The sequence below is a fragment of the Geotrypetes seraphini genome, chromosome 13, assembly GCF_902459505.1.
Source record: "Geotrypetes seraphini chromosome 13, aGeoSer1.1, whole genome shotgun sequence".
NCBI lineage: Eukaryota > Metazoa > Chordata > Amphibia > Gymnophiona > Dermophiidae > Geotrypetes > Geotrypetes seraphini.
Window position 1 is genome coordinate 12,270,158 of NC_047096.1, and position 22,945 is coordinate 12,293,102.

The window sequence follows — 22,945 nt, forward strand, 5'->3', positions numbered from 1 at the left end:
TCCTGTGTGGACATTGGACTTCTATGAGTGAATGTTCTGCTTGATTGAACAAACTAAATTTTTTCTACTGAATAATAGTCTAGGTACAATGAAAGTAAATAGCAAAAATGTTTGAGTAGATAATTAAGGAAATCTTTTTCATATTGCTTGCTTATGGACTGGGAAAAAAGACTGTTCAAGCAAATGTCTCCAGAACTGCTTTAATGGAAAAATGTGATTTTTTTTTTTTAAAGTACTTTGTGAAATTTATTGTTGTTGTGAAATTTATTGTTATACTTTGTTTAAACTTAAAAAGCGGTGTCATTAACAGTGAATCTAATCGAAAAATCGATTCAACAGGGTGAATCGGATCGAATGAAATATTTTTCTCTGAATCGGGCAGCACTATTGGCTACCATGAGAATGGGCTACTGGGCATGATGGACCATTGGTGTGACCCAGTTAGGCTATTCTTATGTTATGTTCTCATCTGTAGGGGCCTTTGTTTTCACTTCTTATTTTAATGTATTTTTTTCCTGGGAACTTATCAGTGTTTTTTTATAATGGGAACAAAAATGGAAGAGAATTAATGTGTGTGGAATGGGGGGGGGGTAACTAATTTCTTCAGCTAAATAATTCAATCCACTTCAAACAGACATAGGAGAACTCACGCACCATTCACACACCCTCCAACCAAAAACGTCAAAAGAAAAAAACTGTTCGACAACCTCCTAGCCATTCGAGCTGCAACACTTGACCCCCAACTCTACAACCTATTGACCTCGACCACAAACTACAAAACCTTAAAAAAAGAAATAAAAACCCTTCTATTAAAAAAACACATAAAACCAAACTAACATAATCAGAACTGTCCCTAGCATCACCTGCAACTACTCCATATGTACTTCTGATGTCATGACAATTCAGACATAATTTATGTTATGTTATGTTTGGAATAATGGTTACATAAATGAGGTTCAATAAAAGAAAATTTTCTGTGGGAGCATTTGTTGGAACTTCTGTTATCCTGATTTCTTCTATCTGTGGGCTTTCTTTAGCTAACCTACTTATCTGGGGCTTTCCACTTCTGCAGCTGCCCTTTTCACGGTCCACTTTGCGCTTGCACTCTCTGGGGAGGGGGGGTTGGGTCTGGGCTTGGTGGGGTAGGTGTGTCTGGTAGTTTTGTCTGGGTGGTGGCTGGGTGTTTCTTGGGTGCTTGTTGTGCGGATTGGTGTGTCTGGTGAGCGGTCTGGGTGTTGTTGCTTGTGGGGGGTTTTTTCATTATAAAATATGGCTGAGGGTCTAGTCCGGCTTATTATTCTTGTGGGTTCTGGGGTGGGATTTGTTTGCTTGCCCCAAGTTTTGGCCTTTTGTTGTGTATTGCTATGCCTCTCATTGGCAATTTTCTCTTGGGAGAGGCTTGTTCATGCTTGTTGTTGCTGTTACTCTCATTCTGTGTTCTTTTTGATAATGTATAAGTTTCTGTACAGACCATGGTTGCTTGTCTGGACCTTTTGCCATTCTCAATAAAAATACTTTGAAAAAAAAAGAAGAAAATTTTCACTGCCTGTTTCTATTCTGACCATTTATTCCATTTCATGGTTATTGCAAAAAAAAAAAAAAAAAAAAAAATTTTACATGAGGGGGGGGGGGGGGGTGTCAAAAAATGATGGGCCCCGGGTGCCACATACCCTAGGTACGCCACTGCTTGTAATCTAGAGAATTTTGTTTTAGGAAGTAACAGAATGGGCTTAGCACAGAGGATGCTTAATTGTAAAACTGAAGTGATAGCAGAAAAGTTAATTAGCTATTGAATCTAGTTGGTGAGTTGAACACATAGTAAAACAAAAGTTCTTCAAGTTGCTGTGTCTGAACCACCACAACCAGGCAAAGAACCCAGACACCATTCATGCACCCCCTAATCAGAGGCGTCAAACGCAAAAAAATGTACGATGGCCTACTGGCCACGCAGGCAGTGAAACTAGACCACCAACTATCCAATCTACTGACCACAACTTCAGACTACAAAACTTTCAGAAAAGAAATAAAAACCCTGCTATTCAAGAAATCCATCAAAACAAACTAACACCGCAGGAAGCTCTTCAGTCCCCCGAAGTAACCCGTTCAACTCTGTAACTCTTCTGGAAATGTCCAGATAACCTCTTATGTAATCCGCCTTGAACCGCAAGGTAATGGTGGAATAAAAGTCACTAATGTAATGTAATGTCTGTGTCTGCCAGACTGTATATTCCTCATGATCATGAAGAAATGACTAATCATGGGACACCATCCAAAAAGGCCACAAAGACCTAGAAGGCCATATGTTTGGTTATGGTTGATTAATGTAGGACAGAAAAGTTCAACAGAAGATAGCCCACAAGGAAACAGATTCAATTGCTCATAATCCTGACTCTTCGTTGGAAGTCCTTTGTTCAATCCCACTTTCTTCATTGATTAATGTGTGAGACTGTGGTTGGACATGGGACGGGTGCTTGACGTGGGGGGGGGAAGGGGAAAGGGAAAGGATCATGTATGCTCACCTACTGAGGATGGCAGAAGAGGTCAAAGCCAACTCTTACTAAGGAGTGATATCCTACAGTTAGCCAAGTTGTATGGCTGGCAGGTGGAATAATGTTTTAACAATGCTAACAAGTAAAGGTGTTTGAAAATTTTGATGTAAATAAATTTGGAAAGCTGAATGGACCAGGTTTTCTTCTATTATCCTTTATGTTGCTGTGCGAAAGGAACCCATTTCAGATCATTCCCCCACCTCCCTTTTATTTTTCCCATCCCCCTCCTTTTATTTTTATGAAATTTATTCCATTCATTTCCCTTTTGGAGCATGTTGTATTTTATGTTGTCTTTTCCCTATGTTACTTATCCACTATAATTCCCTTAGCGTGCATGCACACTTCAAACCTGGTGGCTCCGTGCATCCGTAGCTCTGTGGCTGGCAGAGAAATTGTATTGTAAGAAGAAGAGAAGTTGGTAAAGCGTTCGGTGCATACGTTCGATTTGCTGTGAGTGGCGGTTTACTTTACTCAGCAGCAGTTATTCTGTGCCGTTTGCTGTTTGCCGCTTGATTTAAAAAAAACAAAAAAGGTAGGTGGGAGAAGGGGCACAATAATTGACATCCCCTCTAACCACCAATATTCCCCCGACATCTCCACATATACACAGAAGGACAGGGGGGCCAAACAAACGGGACATTGACAGACTGACAGAAAAGGTGGCAGTGAAAGACACACACAGAAGGACAGGAGGCCAGGGAGAGAGATTGAAAGAAAACAAAACAAAACAGACAGTGGACAAGGAGAGAGAGACGCGTAGAAAAAAAAGACATAAAGCGGCCAAAGAGACAGACATACATTGGCCAAGGAGACAAACAGCAAAAAAAGACAGACAGCGGTCAAGGAGACAGACAGCAAAAAAAGACATACAGCGTCCAAAGAGACAGACAGCAAAAAAAACAGTGGCCAAGGAGAGAGACAACAACAAAAAAAAGGCAGACAGATGGCGGCCAAGGGGAGAGAGAGAGACAGAAAGACAGTCAGACACACACATCTATTCTAGCACTTGTTAATGTAAGGGGCTTAAAGACTAGTATATTATAAATTTTGTACAATTTACACCGCTTTGGTAATTAAAGCGGTATATCAAGCTTAAATAAACTTGAAATTTGCATATTAAATGTACAGCGCGAAGTACACCTTTCAGCACTATAGAAATGATAAATAGTAGTAATCTTACAGTCACAGATAAGCTTGGAAAATTACCATACAAATTCACTAAAATTTGCTATATTCATAGCATGGTCACAGTAATACACATTTTTACTACAGCCTCATTTCAAAAGTCATCCTTTACAGAATGCAAAATAAAATGTCAGTGTGCCTGAAAATTTCTAGAACAAAGCGTTTTGGGCTGATGAAAGAAAAATTGGACTATTTAGCCATAAGCACACAAGATACATTTGGAGAGAAAAAGGTGAAACATTTGAAGAAAAGCACAAGCTGTCTTCTTAAAATGGCAAATACGGATCAGGATGGTCTGGAATGAGCTTCAACCGCAACTCCAGTAATTGGGGAGTAAAATACAGATCTGTACTAGAGAATGACCTGGGGCCAAATTTGTCCCCATCCCCTTGGGAACTCATTTTTCCATCCTGGCCCCGTGAGTTCTTTTTGTGTCCCTGCCCCATTCCTGCAAGCCTGTCCTCATCTGCAGTTAAGGCAGAGCTTACAGGAATGGGGCAGGGACAGTGGCAAAACTCACAAGGACGGGATGGGGAAGTTGAGTTCTTGTGGGGACGGGAACAAATCTGTCCCCAACCGTGTCATTCTCTATACTGTACCACTCTAGAAATCAAAATGTAGTAAAAGTGAGCCAAATATAGGACAACCAGGCCATTGTGACATCACTGATGAGGTTGGCTCTTAGCCACTGGTGAAATGAGGCATTATGACATCACAATGCCAGCTCTATCAGAGGTTGAAACTTTTCACCCTATTTATTTATTCAGTTTTCTATACTGTTCTCCCAAGTAGAGAATGACATGGGGACAAATTTTTCAGCTTCCCCTTAGGAACTAATTTTCCTCTCCCATCCCCGCGAGTTCTTTTTCTGTCCCTGCCCCATTCTTGCAAGCTCGGTCCTCATCTGTACAAGTCTCGAACACTTTAAAATCATAAGTGTTCGAGGCTTGTGTGGTTAAGGCAGAGCTTACAGGAATGGGACAGGGACAAAACTTGCAGGGAAGGGACAGGGAAATTGAGTTCCTGTGGGGACAGGGACAAATCTGTCCCCGTGTCATTCTATCTGAACCCTGAAAATGACATAGATAATCAGGTATGGTATATGCACAGGAAGCAAATCTTCAAGTGAAAGGAAAAACTGGAATGAGAAGGCATAAGGTAAAGGGGACAGATTCAGGAATAATCTAAGGAAAAACTTCTTTATGGAAAGGGTGGTGGATGCATGGAAAAGCATCCTCCTGGAGACGAAGTCTAGATCAGAATTCAAGAATGGGTAGGAGAAGCATATGGGATTTCTTAGGGATAGGAATGGATAGTACAGTGAATAGCAAACTTTTTTAGCTCCGGCACACTAAATGGAGCAAATGTTTTTTGCAGCACATTATAAGAACAAGAATAGCCATACTGGGTCAGACCAATGGTCCATCAAGCCCAGTAGCCCGTTCTCACGGTGGCCAATCCAGGTACCTGGCCAAAAACCCAAGGAGTAGCAACATTCCAGCATCTCAAAGAATAGCAAGATTCTAAAACCCCAATGAGAGCAACATTCCAGAGCTGAGATTGTGATGTCATAATGCCTCATTCCACAGTGCCTCAGAGCCAACATCATTAGTGATGCTACAATGGCTTAATTGTCCTATACTTGACTCACTTAAGAGCATAAGAATAGTCATACTGGGTCAGACCAAGTCCATCAAACCCAGTAGCCCGTTCTCATGGTGGCCAATCCAGGTTCCTAGTACTTTGTCAAAATCCAAGGAGTAGCAATAAACCCTAGCATCGATAACATGTACATCACGTACGCAAGAGTCCATCGCCACCTGTGCCTCTACTCCTCACTGCTCCCCCGTGTACCTCTGCAAATTTTCACTAGCATAAGCATCATCTTCCACCTGCTGCTTGCGCTGCCCTTGGCTCCCTTCTGAAGCCAGGTCCTGGTCCCATGACAGGAAGTGATGTCAGAAGGAAACCATGGCTGGTGTAAGATGCTGCTTGCGCTAGTGAAATTTGCAGAGGTACGCTGGGGAGCAGAGAGGAGTAGAGGCATTGATGGCGATGCTAGGGTTTATTTATTTTATGAATTTCCTATGAAGGGAATTTCAAAGATATTTCTGGAATCTCTCGCAGCATACCCAGAATCTCTTTGTAGCACACAGTTTGCAAAACACTGGGAGAGTAGATGGTATGGATGGGATATCAATATCCAGTTGTTTTTAAGCCAGTTAAGATGGAGTCGCCATGGGTTACCCCATAAAAATAGGACAGATATTTATGTGGTCCCATTCATGGACACTTAGAAGGTTGAATATTGGTAAACTATTGTCCTCCAGCCAGTGAAGAAATTGAGGCTGAAAAGAAGATAGATATTTCAGCAAGACATAATCCAAAACACACCTGAAAATCAACCCTGAAGTGCTTACAGGAAAGAAAGATGAAGGGTTTGGAATTGTTCTCGCTATCTCTAGACTGAAACTTTGTGCAGAGACCTAAGTCATACAGCGCAGGTGCTTAATGGGATCCATCATGAGGTGTTCTAGATCAGTGGTTCCCAACCCTGTCCTGGAGGACCACCAGCCAGTCAGGTTTTCAGGATAGCCCTAATGAATATGCATGGAGGAGATCTGCATGCCTTTCACCTCCATTATATGCAAATCTCTCTCATGCATATTCATTAGGGTTATCCCAAAAACCAGACTGGCTGGTGGTCCTCCAGGACAGGGTTGGGAAACACTATTCTAGATGACTAAAACCTTTTTTTTTTTCTTTTTGGCTGAACTTGAACATGCAACCTAATTTAATTGTTTAGTTTTAGCCAAAACTGTAACCAAACCCAGCTGCCCCTAATAAACGCTGTGACCGATTTCCTCCCCCCCCCTCCGAAAAGGAGCAATTCTCCTTACAGCCTCCCCCCCCCCAAAGAACAAAGGTAACTCCCCATCCAGACCTCCACCTATAGGCATCCCACCCCCAGGGCCCACCTTATAAGCATTGGTGGTCCAGTGATGTATCCGGGGCCCATCTTACAAGTACTGATAGTCTAGTGGTACAACCAGAGCAAGGCTGATCAACACTCATTCCTAATCATGCCAGGTCCATTCTCAAAATGGCAGCCACAACCTCTTATTTGAAGTCACAGCAGCCATTTTGACAACAAAGCCTGTGGGGCAGAAGCAAGCAGGAATCACTTTGCCCCAGCTGCATCACCTGACCACCAATGCTTATAAGGTAGCTGTGGGGTGGGGGGAGAGCGCTATAGGTGGTGGTGAGATATAGGCATGAGTAGGGGTTGCATCAATTTCAGGACCACTGCGTAGTTTTGGTTTCAGCTGAAAACACACTTGCTTGTTCGAGCAAAACAAGACCAAATTCAAATTTCAGATAAGTTTTGGCACCTAAAGTAAACCCTTTAGTTTCTTTACGGTCCATGGTAACAGATGACCATTAACTTTCATCAAGCTTGGGAAAAAATGGAAAAGCGCATGTAAAAATTAGGAGTTTCTTTAACACTCAGTACAATCAGTTTTCACAGTCAGAACTTTAGATTCCTGGGTCTCTGCCTCTCCTCCCCCACAACAAAAACAGCATTTTCCCCTGGAGTCCATATGCTTGTGTGTATAAACAGGCTGTAAAGGGTCATGAGAATTAAAGTTCTGTAAGCAGTTTATATCTTCCCAACTTCCCTATTCCCAACAAAAAACAGCATCGGCCCCTGCAGTCCATGTGCTTGGCTGCATCGAAAGGTTATGCAAATTCAAGTCTTGAATGAAGTATGGACTGAATTTTATGCCTTCTGTATCCTTTCATTGGAATGGATTCCGTCCACGCCACGGTCACTGTGTTATAGACATCCCACTTCGTCTCTTTGAATCTTTCCTCGCAATGGGCTTGAAGCTGACAATTTCTTTGTAAATTAATCCTGGAAACAAAAGTGCAGATTTTATATAAAAAAAATAAATAGCCACATGAATGCACTTCACCAAACAGTGAAAACTGGAGACAAGTATTAATACACTTCCCCCTCTCCATTCGCGGTTTCGACTCTCGTGGTTTCACATATTCGTGATTTTTTCGTTCCCGCCTCTCTCTAGCCTTCCGGCATCCTGGCCTTACCTGGTAGTCTAGCAGGCTTTCGGGGCAGGAGCAATCTTCCTACACTCCTGCCCCGTGTAGATTGGCAATAGGAAATGGCTGCCGTGAGCTCCCGCCGTAGTCTCGAGAGACTACGGGAACTCACGGCAGTCATTTCCTATTGGCAATCTGCATGAGGCAGGAGCATAGGAAGATCGCTCCTGCCCCGAAAGCCTGCTAGACCACCAGGTAAGGCCGGGATGCCAGGAGGAAGGCTGGAGAGAGGCAGGGGTGGGTCAGAGCCGGATGAGAAGTTATTCGCGGTTTTTCTCAATTCATGGTCCAGCTCTGCCCCTATCCCCCGTGAATACCAAGGGAGAAGTGTAGAAGGGTTGATTTTAAAAGGAATTAACTAGGTAGGTGTGGCTCCTACCTGGGGAATTCCTGCTCACCAGGTCTAACCTAGATTTTCAGTGACATTTATTCAGAAAGTGTTAGCACCAGGGCAGTCTGGGAGGAGGTGGATGCAGGAATTATCTAGGTACCATCAATATTTAGCAACAGTACCTGGATAGCCAGTGGTGCCGTTCCTGCCCGATACCTATGCCGCACACGCACCCCCGTTCCTCTTAAAATTTTTTCGGCACGAGCAGCATTACAAACTTGCTGCCCGCATTGTGTTGGCTCTCCCTCCGAGGTCATTTCCTAGGCACAGGACCAGAGAGAGAGCTGACAAGGGAGCAAGTTCGTGCTTCTGCTCACGCTGGGAAAATTAAAGCGTTATGAGGGATGGGAAGGGGCACCCCCACCAAGATGCCCCTTACTACGCCACTGTGGATAGCTATCCCATTAGCTACAAACAGGAAACAGGCTATCCTAATTTAGCCAAGTCGATATCTGAGGACTGCTTCTGAATATTGCTGGTAGTCAGGTAATTCATTTAAGCAATGCCCACATCTACTTCCAGTTCCTCTCTGGTCATGGCAGCTGCTTGGTTTGCCTTGGATCTTATAGAGATCATTATCATCATAAAGGCAGGACAAAGTGCTTTGGGCCACAACTCAAATAGTCATATCCATAGCGTCACTAAGAACCCCACTGAGATATATCAGGAGGACCTACCCAGGTTGTTACCCTGAACACAGCATGAAAGACCTTGTTTGAGGTCACAATCCACAGTTTGGGATGCCCTGATGTAGAAGGTAATGGCAGATAAGGAATGTGAGGCCCATATTGAATGCCTGTGTTTTCTAACGATTGTAGAACTATAAAATGTTATTTTATCTGTGGATTTATCCAGGGCTGGTGTTGGGGGGAGTGTGAACAGGACAATTGCCCTGGGCTTCTATGCTATAAAGAGCCTGAAACCCTGATGCTGAAGAAGATATAGCCTGCTAGTGGACTTTGGGGCCCTATTCCAAATTTCTGCCCGGCCCCATGTTTTACACCATCCCTGGATTTACCCTAATTTCTCCAAAACTAAGAATCCTTTCTTCCCTCCATCATCAGTGGGAGAATTCTACCACTCTTTCTACAAATAAACAGTTCTTTATATTTCCCCTTTCCAGCCTCATACCATGATCTGTTACATCTGCTCTACTTCCTACTGCTCTGTTGGACTGCTTCAATTAAATGTTATTTGTTGCCATCCTGGTTCATGGCACGTTTTCTTTTTTGAGTTAGAAAACCAAGGAAAAGTCAGACAGGTCTGAAGATGCTAAAGAAGAGATGGTGGGGAGGGTGGTGTCAAGGAACAAAAGATTGGGTTCATAAGAGGGAAGAGCCCTCACTTTTCCACTCATCCACTGAAAGTTTTTCATTGTCCATGGAATCATCATAGGTCGGTGCCTCGGTCAAATCTTCTGGGTCTCGCAGTTGGTCGAAGTATGGGTGTTCCAGGGTCTCTGCTGCTGTAAGGCGCTTTTCTACATCAAGTTCCAACATTTTCTCTAGCAGGTCGACAGCTGCAGGTCAAGCGGAAAAATGCCATCATTATCACATTCTCATTCGGGACAGCCTCTATTGGCTTACAAAGATGTTACAAAGATGTTCCTTCTAGGAGTCTTGATTTCAATTATGGTGGTCTTTATCTGCTACCAAAATGTTAACCTTAAAAAGCTCCCTTTCTATAGAAGCTCCAAAGCAGTATGCTCCTCGTTGGTCAAAACCAATTACTGATCATTTCCAGAGTTAACCCCCCCCCTCCTGTGGTCAAGGCCCACCCACTTGGGATCACCCCCACCCAGTAGCAGCACATCTGAGGTAGTGGCTGGGAATCCCCAAGTTATGCGGGTGTTGGCCTGATATTCAATCAGGGCCCACATAAGCTCCAGCTGTCTGCCTGCCCATATGGTGCCCAGACATAGCCTGGCACTGAATACTGGCCACAGTAAGAGTTAAAAAAAACCCGCTGACTGCTGCCAGATGAATATTGGCTAAATAGAAACCAACTTAATATATTCACCAATGTTTTTTTTGTTTCTCTTTGAGTAGGGTCTTTGGGCTGCCAGTTAAAGGATTATTGCTAAATTTTCTCTCCTTCAAATGAGCTCATTATTAGTAAAGTCCCTGCCAGTTCATTTTAGGTTTGCCTCAGTAAAACGGAGCAGAAAAGTGCACAAGCCATTATTAAGATGGATAAGGGGATAAGCAGCATGAAATCTTGTTTTATTCTTTTGGGATTTTGCCAGGTACTTGTGTCCTGGATTGGCCACAGTTGGAAGCAGGATGCTGGGCTTAATGGACCCTTGATCTGTCCCAGTATGGCGATGCTTATGTACTTAGGGTGGTTCGAAAGGTTTGGTAAGAAAAGCAAGTTAAACCCCATCCTCTCCATCGAGGGCTATGCCCTTAGGGTTCCTTTTACTAAGGTGCACTAGCGTTTTTAGCGCACGCACAAGATTAGCGCACGCTAGCCGAAAAATTACCGCCTGCTTAAAAGGAGGCGGTAGCGGTTAGCGCACGGTAGCCCTTTCAGGACCAAGGGACATATTTGTCCCATAACTTTAAAATCCTATAAATTTTGATTGGGATAGTCTACAGTTCTAAATTTGATATGTACGGATTCCATATGATACTGCCTTTATGTAAACAAACTGGTTCCGACATTCATTCATTAGCGTCGTTGCCAGATTGACGAGAAGATTCACTTGCCACACTGTCCATAAGCCAGAAGTTTGATTTTTTAAATAAAAATAATGATATTTCACAAAAAAAATCAATTTTTTGGCATCTGCAAGCCCTTTTTACCATAAAAATGTCATCAAAACCACAAAAATTGGCCTACGATCCTTATGGTCCTGAAAGGGTTAAGGCCCTAACGCACCTTTGTAAAAGGAGCCCTTAGTCCAGAGAGTTTCCAGGGTTTTTTTTTCATATAAGCGTATAGCCCTCAACGGAGACCACGATGCTCAACTTGGTTCTTTTTTTACCAAACTTTTCAAACCACCCTCGTATGTACAACTATGAGTATTATTCTGGAGAGGGCTAACGTATTTTAGAATGTGATCAAAATACGGCAGAGAAGAGAAGTAATATATTCCCCCTCCCCCCCTCCCTTTTTACAAAACTGCGCCAGAGGTTTTTAGTCCAGGCTGGTGCACTGAATGCTCTGCATTGCTCCGACGCTATTAGGAATTCTATGACAGTCGGAGCAGTGCAGAGCATTCAGTGCGCCGGCTGGCGTTAAAAACCTCCTGCGCGGTTTTTACTTTATAACATTTTATTGAAGAAATGCAATAAATACACAATAATATATCACAGTAAAATTGTCATTACATTTAAATTGACCATATTAACTTCTAATAAATGTTTATCATTCCTTCAAAATAAATCTAAACTATTTTTTCCCCTTATATCCCCCCTTATTACTTCATATATATATATATATATATATATATAAAAATTCCTGCGTGGTTTTATAAAAGGGGATATTTTTAATTTATTAGGATTTATTTACCCCCCCTTTTTGAAAGGAATTCATGCTTGGCGGTGTACAGCGGGAATATGTATATACACTACATACCCAAAGGACTGGCATTGGGAAACAGCTGCGAGAAATCTTTCCGGGGAATCTTAGGCAGGGACTGAATGTATTTCTTTGCCTGTAGACAAAAGAGTTCAGATCACCACAAGTTACAAAAATGAACCATATCTGCTACTTTCTGGAAGATTCATAGCTCCAAGTTAAGAACATGCAGTCCATTCAGAAGACTACCGATGCGGTTGGGGTTGGTTTCCACATCTACAGTCGTTCATTCCCAAACTGAGGTGCAGTGGAATCGATCTGCATCCTGTGTTTGTTTTTAATTTCTTCAATCCCCCTGGCTCTACCTCCAGCCTCTATTCAAACTGTCCTCTAATCTGCTATAAGCTCTGGAATAGTCAGGGCCTATACAAATCACACTGCAAATAGTAGACATATGTGCAAACTATCTTTACATACAGCCATAGACAAAAGGTAGGCTGAACCTCAAAGGTTTTAGAAGGCTTAAGCTGCTCTTGGTTCCTACTCTGAAATTCACTACTCTCTGGCAAAGTTTGCCTTTACTATTAATAATCATTTCTATAGTGATGTACATGACATTAACCATGAAGAGATTCCTACAATCCAGAACTTACAGAGTTAAAACAAACTAAGAAAAATCCGAGCCATGGTCTAACCCCTGTGGAGTACCTTAAGGATCACCTCTTTCTCCCACACTCTTCAACCTATACATTGCCTCCCTCGGCTCCTACCTACACAAACAAGGTCTAACTTCCTACAGCTATGCAGACAACATCACCATTCTCCTTCCTTCCGATCAGCCAACACCATCCATGGCAGACACAATACACAGAACACTTGAAACAGTGGCAGCATGGATGAAAGACCACAAACTGAAATTGAATCAGGACAAAACAAACTTCATCCTACTCAAAAATAAACCCCAACCGTAACAAACCTTGTCATAAACTCTACAACATACCAAAACCAACCCACTTTAAAACTCCTGGGAGTGCTAATAGACAGAGGCTGTACAATGCAGCCACAAATCAACAAAACAATAAAAAAATCATTCGCAGTCATGAGAAACCTGAGGCAAGTCATAAAATTCTTCAACAGAAAACAATTCCAACTCTTGGTGCAATCCCTAATCCTAGGTCTCATAGACTACTGCAATATACTATATCTCCCCTGTACAGCAACCATGATAAAACAACTACAAACAATACAAAACACAGCCCTAAGATTGCTCTACTCACTGAAGAAATTCGACCACATCACAGAGGCATACCACGACTCATACTGGCTCCCAATACAAGCGAGAGTACACTTCAAATTTTACTGCCTACTATTTAGGTTCAAACAATTTTTATGGATGCAAACAATAGTGCAAAATATAGAACAAAACACAATGATTCAGAATACAAACAGTGATGCATTGATCATATCCAACACAATTCAATGAAATATTGGGAATGGTACAAGAATAAACCCCCCCTCAAAATGACTCATGCCAATGAGGCCAGAGTCGGCAGAAAGGCCCTCCGGGATGGACTCTTATGAGCCCTGAAGGTGCCACTCCACCTCCCACTCATCCCCCATACAGAACCCTGTACCCAGTGCCTGAACCATAGGAACCCCCCTCCCCCCAATTGCCTACTATTTAAAGCAATAAATGGAGACAGCCCAGCTTATTGTAACAATCGATTAATTCAATCCATCTCAACCAGACATAGGAGAATTCACGCACTATTCAAACACCATACAACCAAAAGCATGGATTAGTGAGAGACAACGTGGATTTAGTCAAGAGAAATCTTGTCTCACCAATCTATTACATTTCTTTGAAGGGGTAAATGAACAGCTTGATAAAGGTGAGCCGGTTGATTATCATGTATTTGGATTTTCAAAAGGCATCTAACAAAGTACCTCATGAAAATCAAAGCAGTACAAAAAGCCAAGAAAAAAAAAATATACAGCAAACATCATAACCGATTCCTCCCCCTCCCACAACCCAAAACAGCAAACTGATGTACAGGAACTCTTCAGTACAATGTGCAATAAGACAACCCCAAAAGAAACCCACCCACCCCATCCTCCCCACCCCAGAGGCCAAGATACATAATACAAAAGACAAGAGAATGGATGCAGCAGAGGAAAACCACATTCAACAAATCACAAAAGAGATTAAATAAGCCTCAGGAACCCTAATCCAAACTCAAGGGGAGTGCTGTCGCCAGCGTACATAAGAGTCCCAAATTTTAGAATAAGAAGCAAGTGTATTATGCCTCAATGCTGTCAGTTCATTTGACTTTCTTACCGCCAAATCCTCAAGTTTCTGCACAAATTCGGCTCCAGGAACTCCAGTCACTTTCAGGATCTGTGTCAGCTGGTCTAAGTCTGTCAGGCTGGGTTAAGGTTAGTGAATCCTATGCTTTTTAGATAGTAACAGAGTAAATGCCAGTAGCAATTTGCCCAAGTCAGATGGGAATACAAAAATCCCAATAAGAAATCAAATACTCCTTCTCGCTTCCTTCCTCGCATTTTAGGCTTTAACTGTCACTTGGTACAGGTTACCACAATGCTTTCTCATAAATCCAGAGGAATCATACCATTCCTAATTAGGGTTTAGTATGACTGTGGGAACACCTTCCCCTCTTCTCCTTTCTGATATACTGGTACTCTACTGTGGTTGTCTAAAAGATCGACATCGCCTTGTGACTAATGTGAATCCAGGAACCAAAAAGAAACGGGAAAGTTGTACCCCATGCAGTAGATGCACAAGCAGAAAAAAGTGAGGACGAGAGGATAGTTCTTCCTTAGGAACACACAAACTTTATTGGAGAACCACTTAAGACAGATTACAGCTCAGCTCGAAACGGCCAGTGTTTCGACACATAATATGTCTTCATCAGGAGTCGTTACGAATCCTCTCAAAGGCGTGAGAATGATAAACAGAAGGGAGTAATCCACAAATTGAGCAATAAACCAGAGCAGCAAAAGAAACCCACTTCCATCTTGCATCCTGCTGCTCTGGTGAATTGCTCAGTTTGTGGATTACTCCCTTCTGTTTATCATTCTCTCGCCTTTGAGAGGATTCGTAACAACTCCTGATAAAGACACTTGGAGAAGCATATCAAAAGAACCGTCCAAGTCTGATTCGGATATATGGTGCTAAGCGCCCAAAGTCAGCAGTGGTAAAATGTCCATTCTCGAAAAATATGTTTAGAATGTATATATATTTTAAATTATCCATCTGGACGTCCAGGCCATTGATCGTCCAGATCGCCAGCACGTCTATCTTTATACCACATTTTCGACCAAAAATTTGTCTAAGTCCAAAACACCCAGAATAAGACCATTTGGATGTGGGAGGGGCCAGCATTATGATGGACTAGCCACTTAGGCATGGCAACAGAGCAGTGGGGCACATTACAGGGCACTGTTGTGAACTTCACAAAAAGGGTACCACATAAACATCTCACCAGAACTCCCTTATAGGATATGATGAACTCCCCAAAACCTACTATACCCACCTGTCTATAACCCCAATAGCCCTTATGGATGTAGGTGGCACCTATATGACAGTACAGTTTGGGGGGAGGGGGTTGGTGGACTCATATTTTCCACCGTGAATGTAGTGGTTAGAGTGGCTTATGGGCCTGGGTCCTTCTAAAGTTCACTAGCCCACCCCCCAGGCTATTTAAGAGACCTGCGTGCAGATCTCCTAGGCTTTCCTATAGTAGGTGCTGATGTTCTGGAGACAAGTATATATGTTTTTATGCCGATCTTTGCTGGGGATGTGAGGGGGTCAGTGAACACTGGGGGAGTGTGTGGGGGTCTTTACTTTGTCTCTGCAGTGGTTATCTGGTCACTTTGAATATCTTTTGGGCATATATACCTTCTTTTACATCATCTAAGTTACAATGTTTAAGTTCGGTCCAAGAAGTCTCATAAAACCTTCGATTATCCCTGCAGGACAACTAAGTCTAGGTCGGCCCTCATCCTACCCACACCACTCCAGATACGTCCCTTTTTTCTCTAGGCACACAGCGGCATTCAGAGGCCTAAAAGGTCCCTAGATATGTCCAAAAAAATAGGTTTGATTATCAGTACTTGGACAACCTGTCTTTTAGGTCGTCCAAGTGCCGATTTGGGCAGGTTTTTAGACGGTGTTTAAGTTTTGATTATGAGCCCCATTATTTATGTGTCGAAACACTGGCCGTGTTGAGCTGAGCTGAGCTGAGCTGAGCTGTAATCCATCTTATGTGATTCTCCAATAAAGTCTGTGGACTATCCTCTCATCCACACTTTTTTTTGCAATGTGAATCCAAGTCACAAAGGGTCAAGGGTCATGGATTTGATACATTGCTTTTCTGTGGTACAACCAAAGCAGTTTCCATTTATTATATACGGGTATACCACAGTGGGAATCCATCCCAGCTCTCCAGGTTCTCCACTCACTGCACTAACTATTAAGCTACTTCTCACAAGAAACAAACTCTGAATTCTCCAATGAAAGCTCCAAGCTTTGGTAGTAGTCTTAAGAAAACAACCCCAAAACTTAGGGATTAGATAATCAAAGGACAGGGCTCCTGCCCGGTTAAACCCATCCAAACTAAAACAAGAATTACATTTCAACTTTGAAGTAATAGATTAAACGATGAGATAAAATTTAAAGGGAGAATTATGGGTTTTAGATAATGTTTGGTAACTAGAAAAATTAAAGAGTACTAAGGGTTTATATAATTCGTTGTAATTCGCTTAGTAAATCATGGATAAGCGATTCATCAAATCAATAAATAAACTTGAAATTTGATCTCATTTAGAATATTGTGAACAATTCTGAAGGCAGATATATAAAGGATGGATTTGGTCCAAAGGAAGGCTACCAAAATGGTGCGTGGTCTTCGTCATAAAGCGTATAGGGAAACACTTAAAGATCTCAATCTGTTTACTTTGGAGGAAAGGTGGGAGACGGGAGATATAATAGAGACATTTAAATGCCTACGTGATGTAAATACACACGATTCGAGTCTTTCATTTGAAAGGAAACTCTGCAATGAGAGGGCATAGGATGAAGTTAAAAGGTGATAGGCTCAGGACTGATCTAAGGAAATACTTTTTTGCCGAAAGGGTGGTAGATGCGTGGAACAGTTTCCCTGTAGATGTGGTGGAGACAGAGACTGTGTCTGAATTCATGAAAGCTTGCGATAGGCACGTAGGATCTCTTAGAGAGAGGAAGAGATAATGGTTACTGCGGATGGGCCATTTGGCCTTTATCTGTCATAATGTAACTATGTTTCTATAACCATAAAGTTCTATGACATCACAATGCAGGTGTAAAGAGCCTTAGCCAATAGGGTGAGGAGGAGATAGTGGATGCTGCAGATGGGCCATTTGGCCTTTATCTGTCATAATGTAACTATGTTTCTATAACTATAAAGTTCTATGACATCACAATGCAGGTGTAAAGAGCCTTAGCCAATAGGGAGAGGAGGAGATAGTGGATGCTGCAGATGGGCCATTTGGCCTTTATCTGTCATAATGTAACTATGTTTCTATAACCATAAAGTTCTATGACATCACAATGCAGGTGTAAAGAGCCTTAGCCAATAGGGAGAGGAGGAAATAGTGGATGCTGCAGATGGGTAGACTGGATGGGCCATTTGACCTTTATCTGCCATCACATTTCTATTTTTCTATCAACCCACAAAGCCAGATATATTATGAAAAGGATACAGTCTTTCCCTTTAAAAAGTGTTTTTCCAGTCAGCATCTCTCCCATAATGCAGCCAACAGACCAAATATCCACTGTACAGACAAAAAAGAAGGAAATATTAAGGCTTTATTCTTCTCACACTTCCCCTCATTAGGGGACAAAGGGACAGATATCAAGAAAGATATCTGCAGTTTAGCTGAAGGATTCCCACTGCAGGGTAGAGAAGGACTGGAAGGGAAGCAAAAAGCAACCCTCACACTGACTGCTTCCTGGGACTCACCAGTCTGGTTATAGTGCATCCAGCTAAGAATCACCTCAGGAGCTCGGTACCATCGTGTTACCACATAACCAGTCATCTCCGAGTCAGCATGCCTAGCCAGGCCAAAGTCCAAAATCTGCAAGAGAGAAAAGACAACATAATGCTAGTGGCCTAAGGTGGACCATGAAATGCAACAGAATAATAAAAACACATTAAACCTATCCAGCACTACAATCCTAACCCAACATCCAACACTCTATAAACCCTTAGTACTCTCTAATTTTTCTAGTTACCAAACATTATCTAAAACCCACAATTCTCCTTAAAATTTTATCTCATCGTTTAATCTATTACTTCAAAGTTGAAATGTAATTCTTGTTTTAGTTTGGATGTAATCCGCCTTGAACCGCAAGGTAATGGCGGAATAGAAATCACTAATGTAATGTAATAATATTTCAGCATAGTAGATTACTGCAAATAAGGGAACATGCCCATCCAGTCTACCCAATTCTTCCCATATGACCTGCTCTGACAGGATCTCCCAAGTGTCATCTACACATAATGGACCACCCACAGGAGATCAATTCCTTATCCAAGTTAGTTCTATTCTCTCTCCTTTGGTCCTCTACCATTCTGTGCCTTGTCTCAAGAATTCCTACAGTACTATGATTTCCCCTTCCCCCGGTATTTACATATACTTAGGGCAGGATTAAGGAATAGACAAACTAGACATATGCCTGGGGCCCAAAGTCAAGATATGGTCCACAGATCTATCATGTCTCCAACCTGAGAATGGTAAATATATGACATGAAATAGCCGAGACCAAGAAGCAATTTTTAACTAAGGAAAACCACCGGCTGGCAGAGTCTTTTAATTTGGCAATATAATTGCCTGTATTTATTTACCACAAGTACTTGATATATCCCAGAAGATGCAAAACCATCTCTCAACGGTTTGCCACACTGTCAAACAAAGCATACATCAACACAAAAGAAGGGAAAACAACCAACATGCACAACAAGACAAAACAAAGGACCTACCGTTCCAAAGACCTGGGTACAGGGAGCCATCAGTGAATAGACATCGGCATCCCTAGCAGCAGACATCTACTATGCTCTCCTCTTCCCCTCTGAATGGCTCCATTCCCTCCCCAGACCTCCTAAATCCACATCTTACCTCATTGCCTGCCTATCTACTTTCGTTCTCCTGTTCCTCTTGCCACACCTTCACTATTCCATTCAACAATGTGTCTTATTGCTTTTTTTTTTTTTTTTTTCTACTTAGGTGGAAATACTTATATCAAAATGTCACCTATGTGGTTGATATCATTGAGGACGTATGAGGAAAGACTGGAAGCCCTGAATATGTACACCCTAGATGAAAGGAGGGACAGAGGAGATATGATTCAGACGTTCAAATACTTGAAAGGTATTAACGTAGAACAAAATCTTTTCCAGAAAAAGGAAAATGGTAAAACCAGAGGACATAATTTGAGGTTGAGGGGTGGTAGATTCAGGGGCAATGTTAGGAAATTCTTCTTTACGGAGGAGGGTGGTGAATGCCTGGAATTCGCTCCCGAAAGAGGTGGTGGAGACGAAAATGGTGACAGAGTTCAAAACAGCGTGGGATGAACACTGAGGATCTCGAATCAGAAAATAATAATAAATATTGAAGAACTAAGGCCAGTACTGGGCAGACTTGCACGGTTTGTGTCCGTATATGGCCGTTTGGTTGAGGATGGGCTGGGGAGGGTTTCGATGGCTGGGATGGTTTAGTTGGGCTGGAGTAAGCTTTGACGGAAACTTCAGTAGATGGAGCCTAAGCACAGTACCGGGCAGAGCTTTGGGATCTGGCCCAGCAATAGCTAAGAAGGAAAATTTAAATTAAATCAGTAATTTAAAAAGTGGGTAAGGTTGGGCAGACTGGACGGACCATTCGGGTCTTTATCTGCCGTCATCTACTATCTTATAAGTTTATTTAAAAAGTACATTTCCACACAGCCTTCTTACCCCCTGCTTTTGCACATGACGGGCTCTTTCTTTCCTGCCTCTGAGCGCAGCAGAACCTCACTCTCAGCCTTCAGGTGTGATGGGAACCCCATCCTCTGCTTCCGAGTGCAGAACATTCTCTGCTCTCTACAGCACCGCCATTTCTGATTGTGCCAGGAGGTGCCCTCCTTGCTTTCAACTGTAGCATGCTTTTGATTCATATCCCTGAACATTTCCTCTGTGGCCTCTTTCTTCCCAAAACTTTTACCTCTTACCTTCAGCTCGCAGTCCTCATTCACTGCCAAGTTTCCTGGTTTCAGATCCTGAAAAGAAAAGGAACAAAATAAGGGGGACATCCAGAAGAGGAGAGCTGAAAAAAAAAAAAAAAAGCCCATTGCAAGGTGCGTGGGATATCATTAAGACAAAGAAAGCCAAGAATTAACCTTTTTAAACGGCAGAAAGACCCAAAATATGTCACAATGGTTGTAGTAAGAGCTGGTGCTACTTTTACTCATGATTTCAGTTTAAAATATATATATATGATCTTTCCTGGAAGAATTTCTTTCTTTGTCTCCTCCCTCCTTTATTGAGGACTATGGTTAAAAAAAAAAAGTATGGGTTTCTTCCTTTTTGTTATATTATATTGATCCAATAGGAAAATGGACTTATCTCTGTATTACCTTTTTGACTTATTAAGATTACTAATAGAAATATTGGATGTACTAATATCGTATGTTGCCTGTTAAGCACAATTGTTGTTTATTTCAAAAAATTTAAATAAAGAATTAAAAAAAAAAATATATATATATTTTTTTCTTTGAACAGTATCTTTGGGTCAATCCCTTCCACTGCTTTTATATTTGAACCTTAGTTCTTTTTCTGTAGCCTCCCCCCTCCCCCCCCAGCTCTTTCATATCAAGTTTTCATTATATTACACTGTGTCAACATTTATCCCTTGTATTACCTGCTTGTGAAACCCAGTCATGCAGGAGTGTCATGGAGGAAAGCGGGTGGCCATGATCAGTCAGGCCAAAGATCTTTCATGCCCAGGATCCTGAACCTAACAGGGGCCACTTCAGGTCACTAGGAGGAAAGTCCAAACCAAACCCAAGTCTATCTGGCTAAGAGTCAATTGTGGACCCGTCCTCCAAACCGTTTTAGGTGCTTTCTGCTCGAATGAGAGTGCCTATCACCAACAGCGATGTCATCCGTCCAAAACACAGCACGCATCTTTGGGCCATGCTTCAAGTGCACACTTTCCAGAAGTTCGTCCTGTCCACACACCAAGGGCATGGTGACAGTCCATCATTTTCTCCCCCCCCCCCTCTCCACCCTACTCTTTTGGACAAATGCATAAAAGCAACAGAAGTTTCTGCCAGACTGGAAATCGCACACACTTGGCAGCACAAACTTTACCAACAGCGAGAACGTTATTCTGCTGACTTTCTGTATCATCACGTTCTGACCCTCAGCATCTATTTATTTATTTTTTTTTCTATTTCTCCTCCTTATCTCGCCTCTGATCCTTGCTTTCCTCTGTGCTGCTGGGACCTTTTTTAATATTTCCTTCTTACTATGCAAACTACCCACTCTTTTGGAAAGAAATAACATGATAAATGTCTCGGTACTCACTCGGTGGACGATCCCAGCAGAATGGATATACTAGAAAAATAAGAGAAGAATGTCTGTGAGAAACTTAACTCTCTCCCCCCAGGTCACTTCCATTCCCGCTCTATGAGAAGAATCTAACAACCAAATCACGCAGTATGTGATGTCCATATCAGCTTCTTGATGAAAACCTGCTGTCCAGGGCTTCTCTGTTCCAAAATCTCTCATACTTTACAGAATGACACAGGGGCAAAGTTTGTTCCCCAAACCCGCAGTCTCTGTCTCTGCCCCATCCCCGCGGACCCTGTAATCATGTGCACAAGCCTTGAACACTTATGATTTTATATGTAAATCTTTTTCCTAAAGTATAAAAAGGGACAATATGCTATACAACTGTTTATAAATCACAACTAGAGCCTTTCATTTCTATCTGGTTTTGTTACAACCTTCCCAAAGATTCAGTTGCCTATGTTTTTACATCATCTGGGAAGGTGATTGGATTGTCTTTCAGACATGGGTGCAGATGTAGTGGATGAAGAGGAAAGAAAGTGTCTATTAAATGTTGGAAATGCTCCTTGATATAGTAAATATACTTGTAATTACCCATTTTTTCAGTTTCGCTATAGGGTGATGACACTTCCCCGTGCTTCTACTTTTCTTTTTACATTTGAGCTTTCTTTTTGCTGCCAGGATGTGATCCATAAATGCAAGACTTAACTTGAATGTTGATATGTTGTAAGTTTTCCTGCACATGCTAGAGGGCATGACTTTTGCTTCTGACTCATGCCTCTGCGTGTCAGTTCTCCTTTGGTCACAACTACAATCTATCTTCAAATATGTATATGTTTCATGACCCGTTAGTTTTTTTCCTGTTTGTATAGTTTAATGAAAAACTCAATAAAAAAAAGTTTTAAAAATGGAAATGCTCCTTGATGCCAGCAACGATGGATGAATCTGTTGCAGTAACAGCAAGATGCTTGAGCAACTGGGCACCTGATGGAAGGATGTTGCAGGTGGGAGGAGTCTGATCTGCAGTCAAGACTCTTGTTGCCACATCAAAGGCAGGCAAGACACAAATGATGTATTTTAACATTTAGATCCAAAGGCAGCTTCTGCAGTTTTATTTAATCATTAAATTAAATTCAGTTGCCAGTTTTTACGTATTGACATCTAGTTGGAACAGCCTTTTTAAGGCTAGTCTCGAGACAGGGACAAAGTTTGTCTCTGACCCTGCCCCATCCCTATGGGCTCTGTCCCTATCCCCACCCCGCAGTTATCCGTGAATCTCCATCTCATAGTCAAATGCACCAACAACCAAACAGTCTCACTCCCTATCTGCAATCTTCATACCAGCGTTACTTTCATTTGGTGCCCGAGTCACTGGTCATCTCACCTCTGGCTTTTATTTAGATGGTGTATAACTTTTAAAAATGAATTTCAGGAACCTAAGCAGGGTTCAATACTTGTGGGGGGGATTCTTGAAAAATGTCTAGGTGTGGCAGGATGTTGATGGTCCCGTTGATATTCAGCCAATCCTGTCACAACATCCTCCCATCAAGGGTTAAAGGAATCTGTGCTGC

The 22,945-nt window shown here is 42.1% G+C and overlaps 1 protein-coding gene across 2 annotated transcripts in view; it reads right to left on the minus strand.

Annotated features, from left to right (window-relative positions):
- Nucleotides 1–7,214: 7,214 nt before the first annotated feature.
- Nucleotides 7,215–22,945, minus strand: part of MAPK13 (mitogen-activated protein kinase 13) — a 30,864-nt gene continuing 15,133 nt past the window's right edge. For both annotated transcript variants that reach the window (XM_033917333.1, XM_033917334.1), the window contains exons 5-12: nt 21,390–21,419; nt 20,033–20,080; nt 17,790–17,904; nt 17,530–17,601; nt 14,108–14,187; nt 11,827–11,905; nt 9,593–9,766; nt 7,215–7,650 (exon numbers count right to left, since the gene is read on the minus strand). In XM_033917333.1, the coding sequence (XP_033773224.1) occupies nt 7,565–7,650; nt 9,593–9,766; nt 11,827–11,905; nt 14,108–14,187; nt 17,530–17,601; nt 17,790–17,904; nt 20,033–20,080; nt 21,390–21,419 (684 nt within the window). In that variant the 3' untranslated portion in view covers nt 7,215–7,564. The remainder of the gene's footprint in view (nt 7,651–9,592; nt 9,767–11,826; nt 11,906–14,107; nt 14,188–17,529; nt 17,602–17,789; nt 17,905–20,032; nt 20,081–21,389; nt 21,420–22,945) is intronic.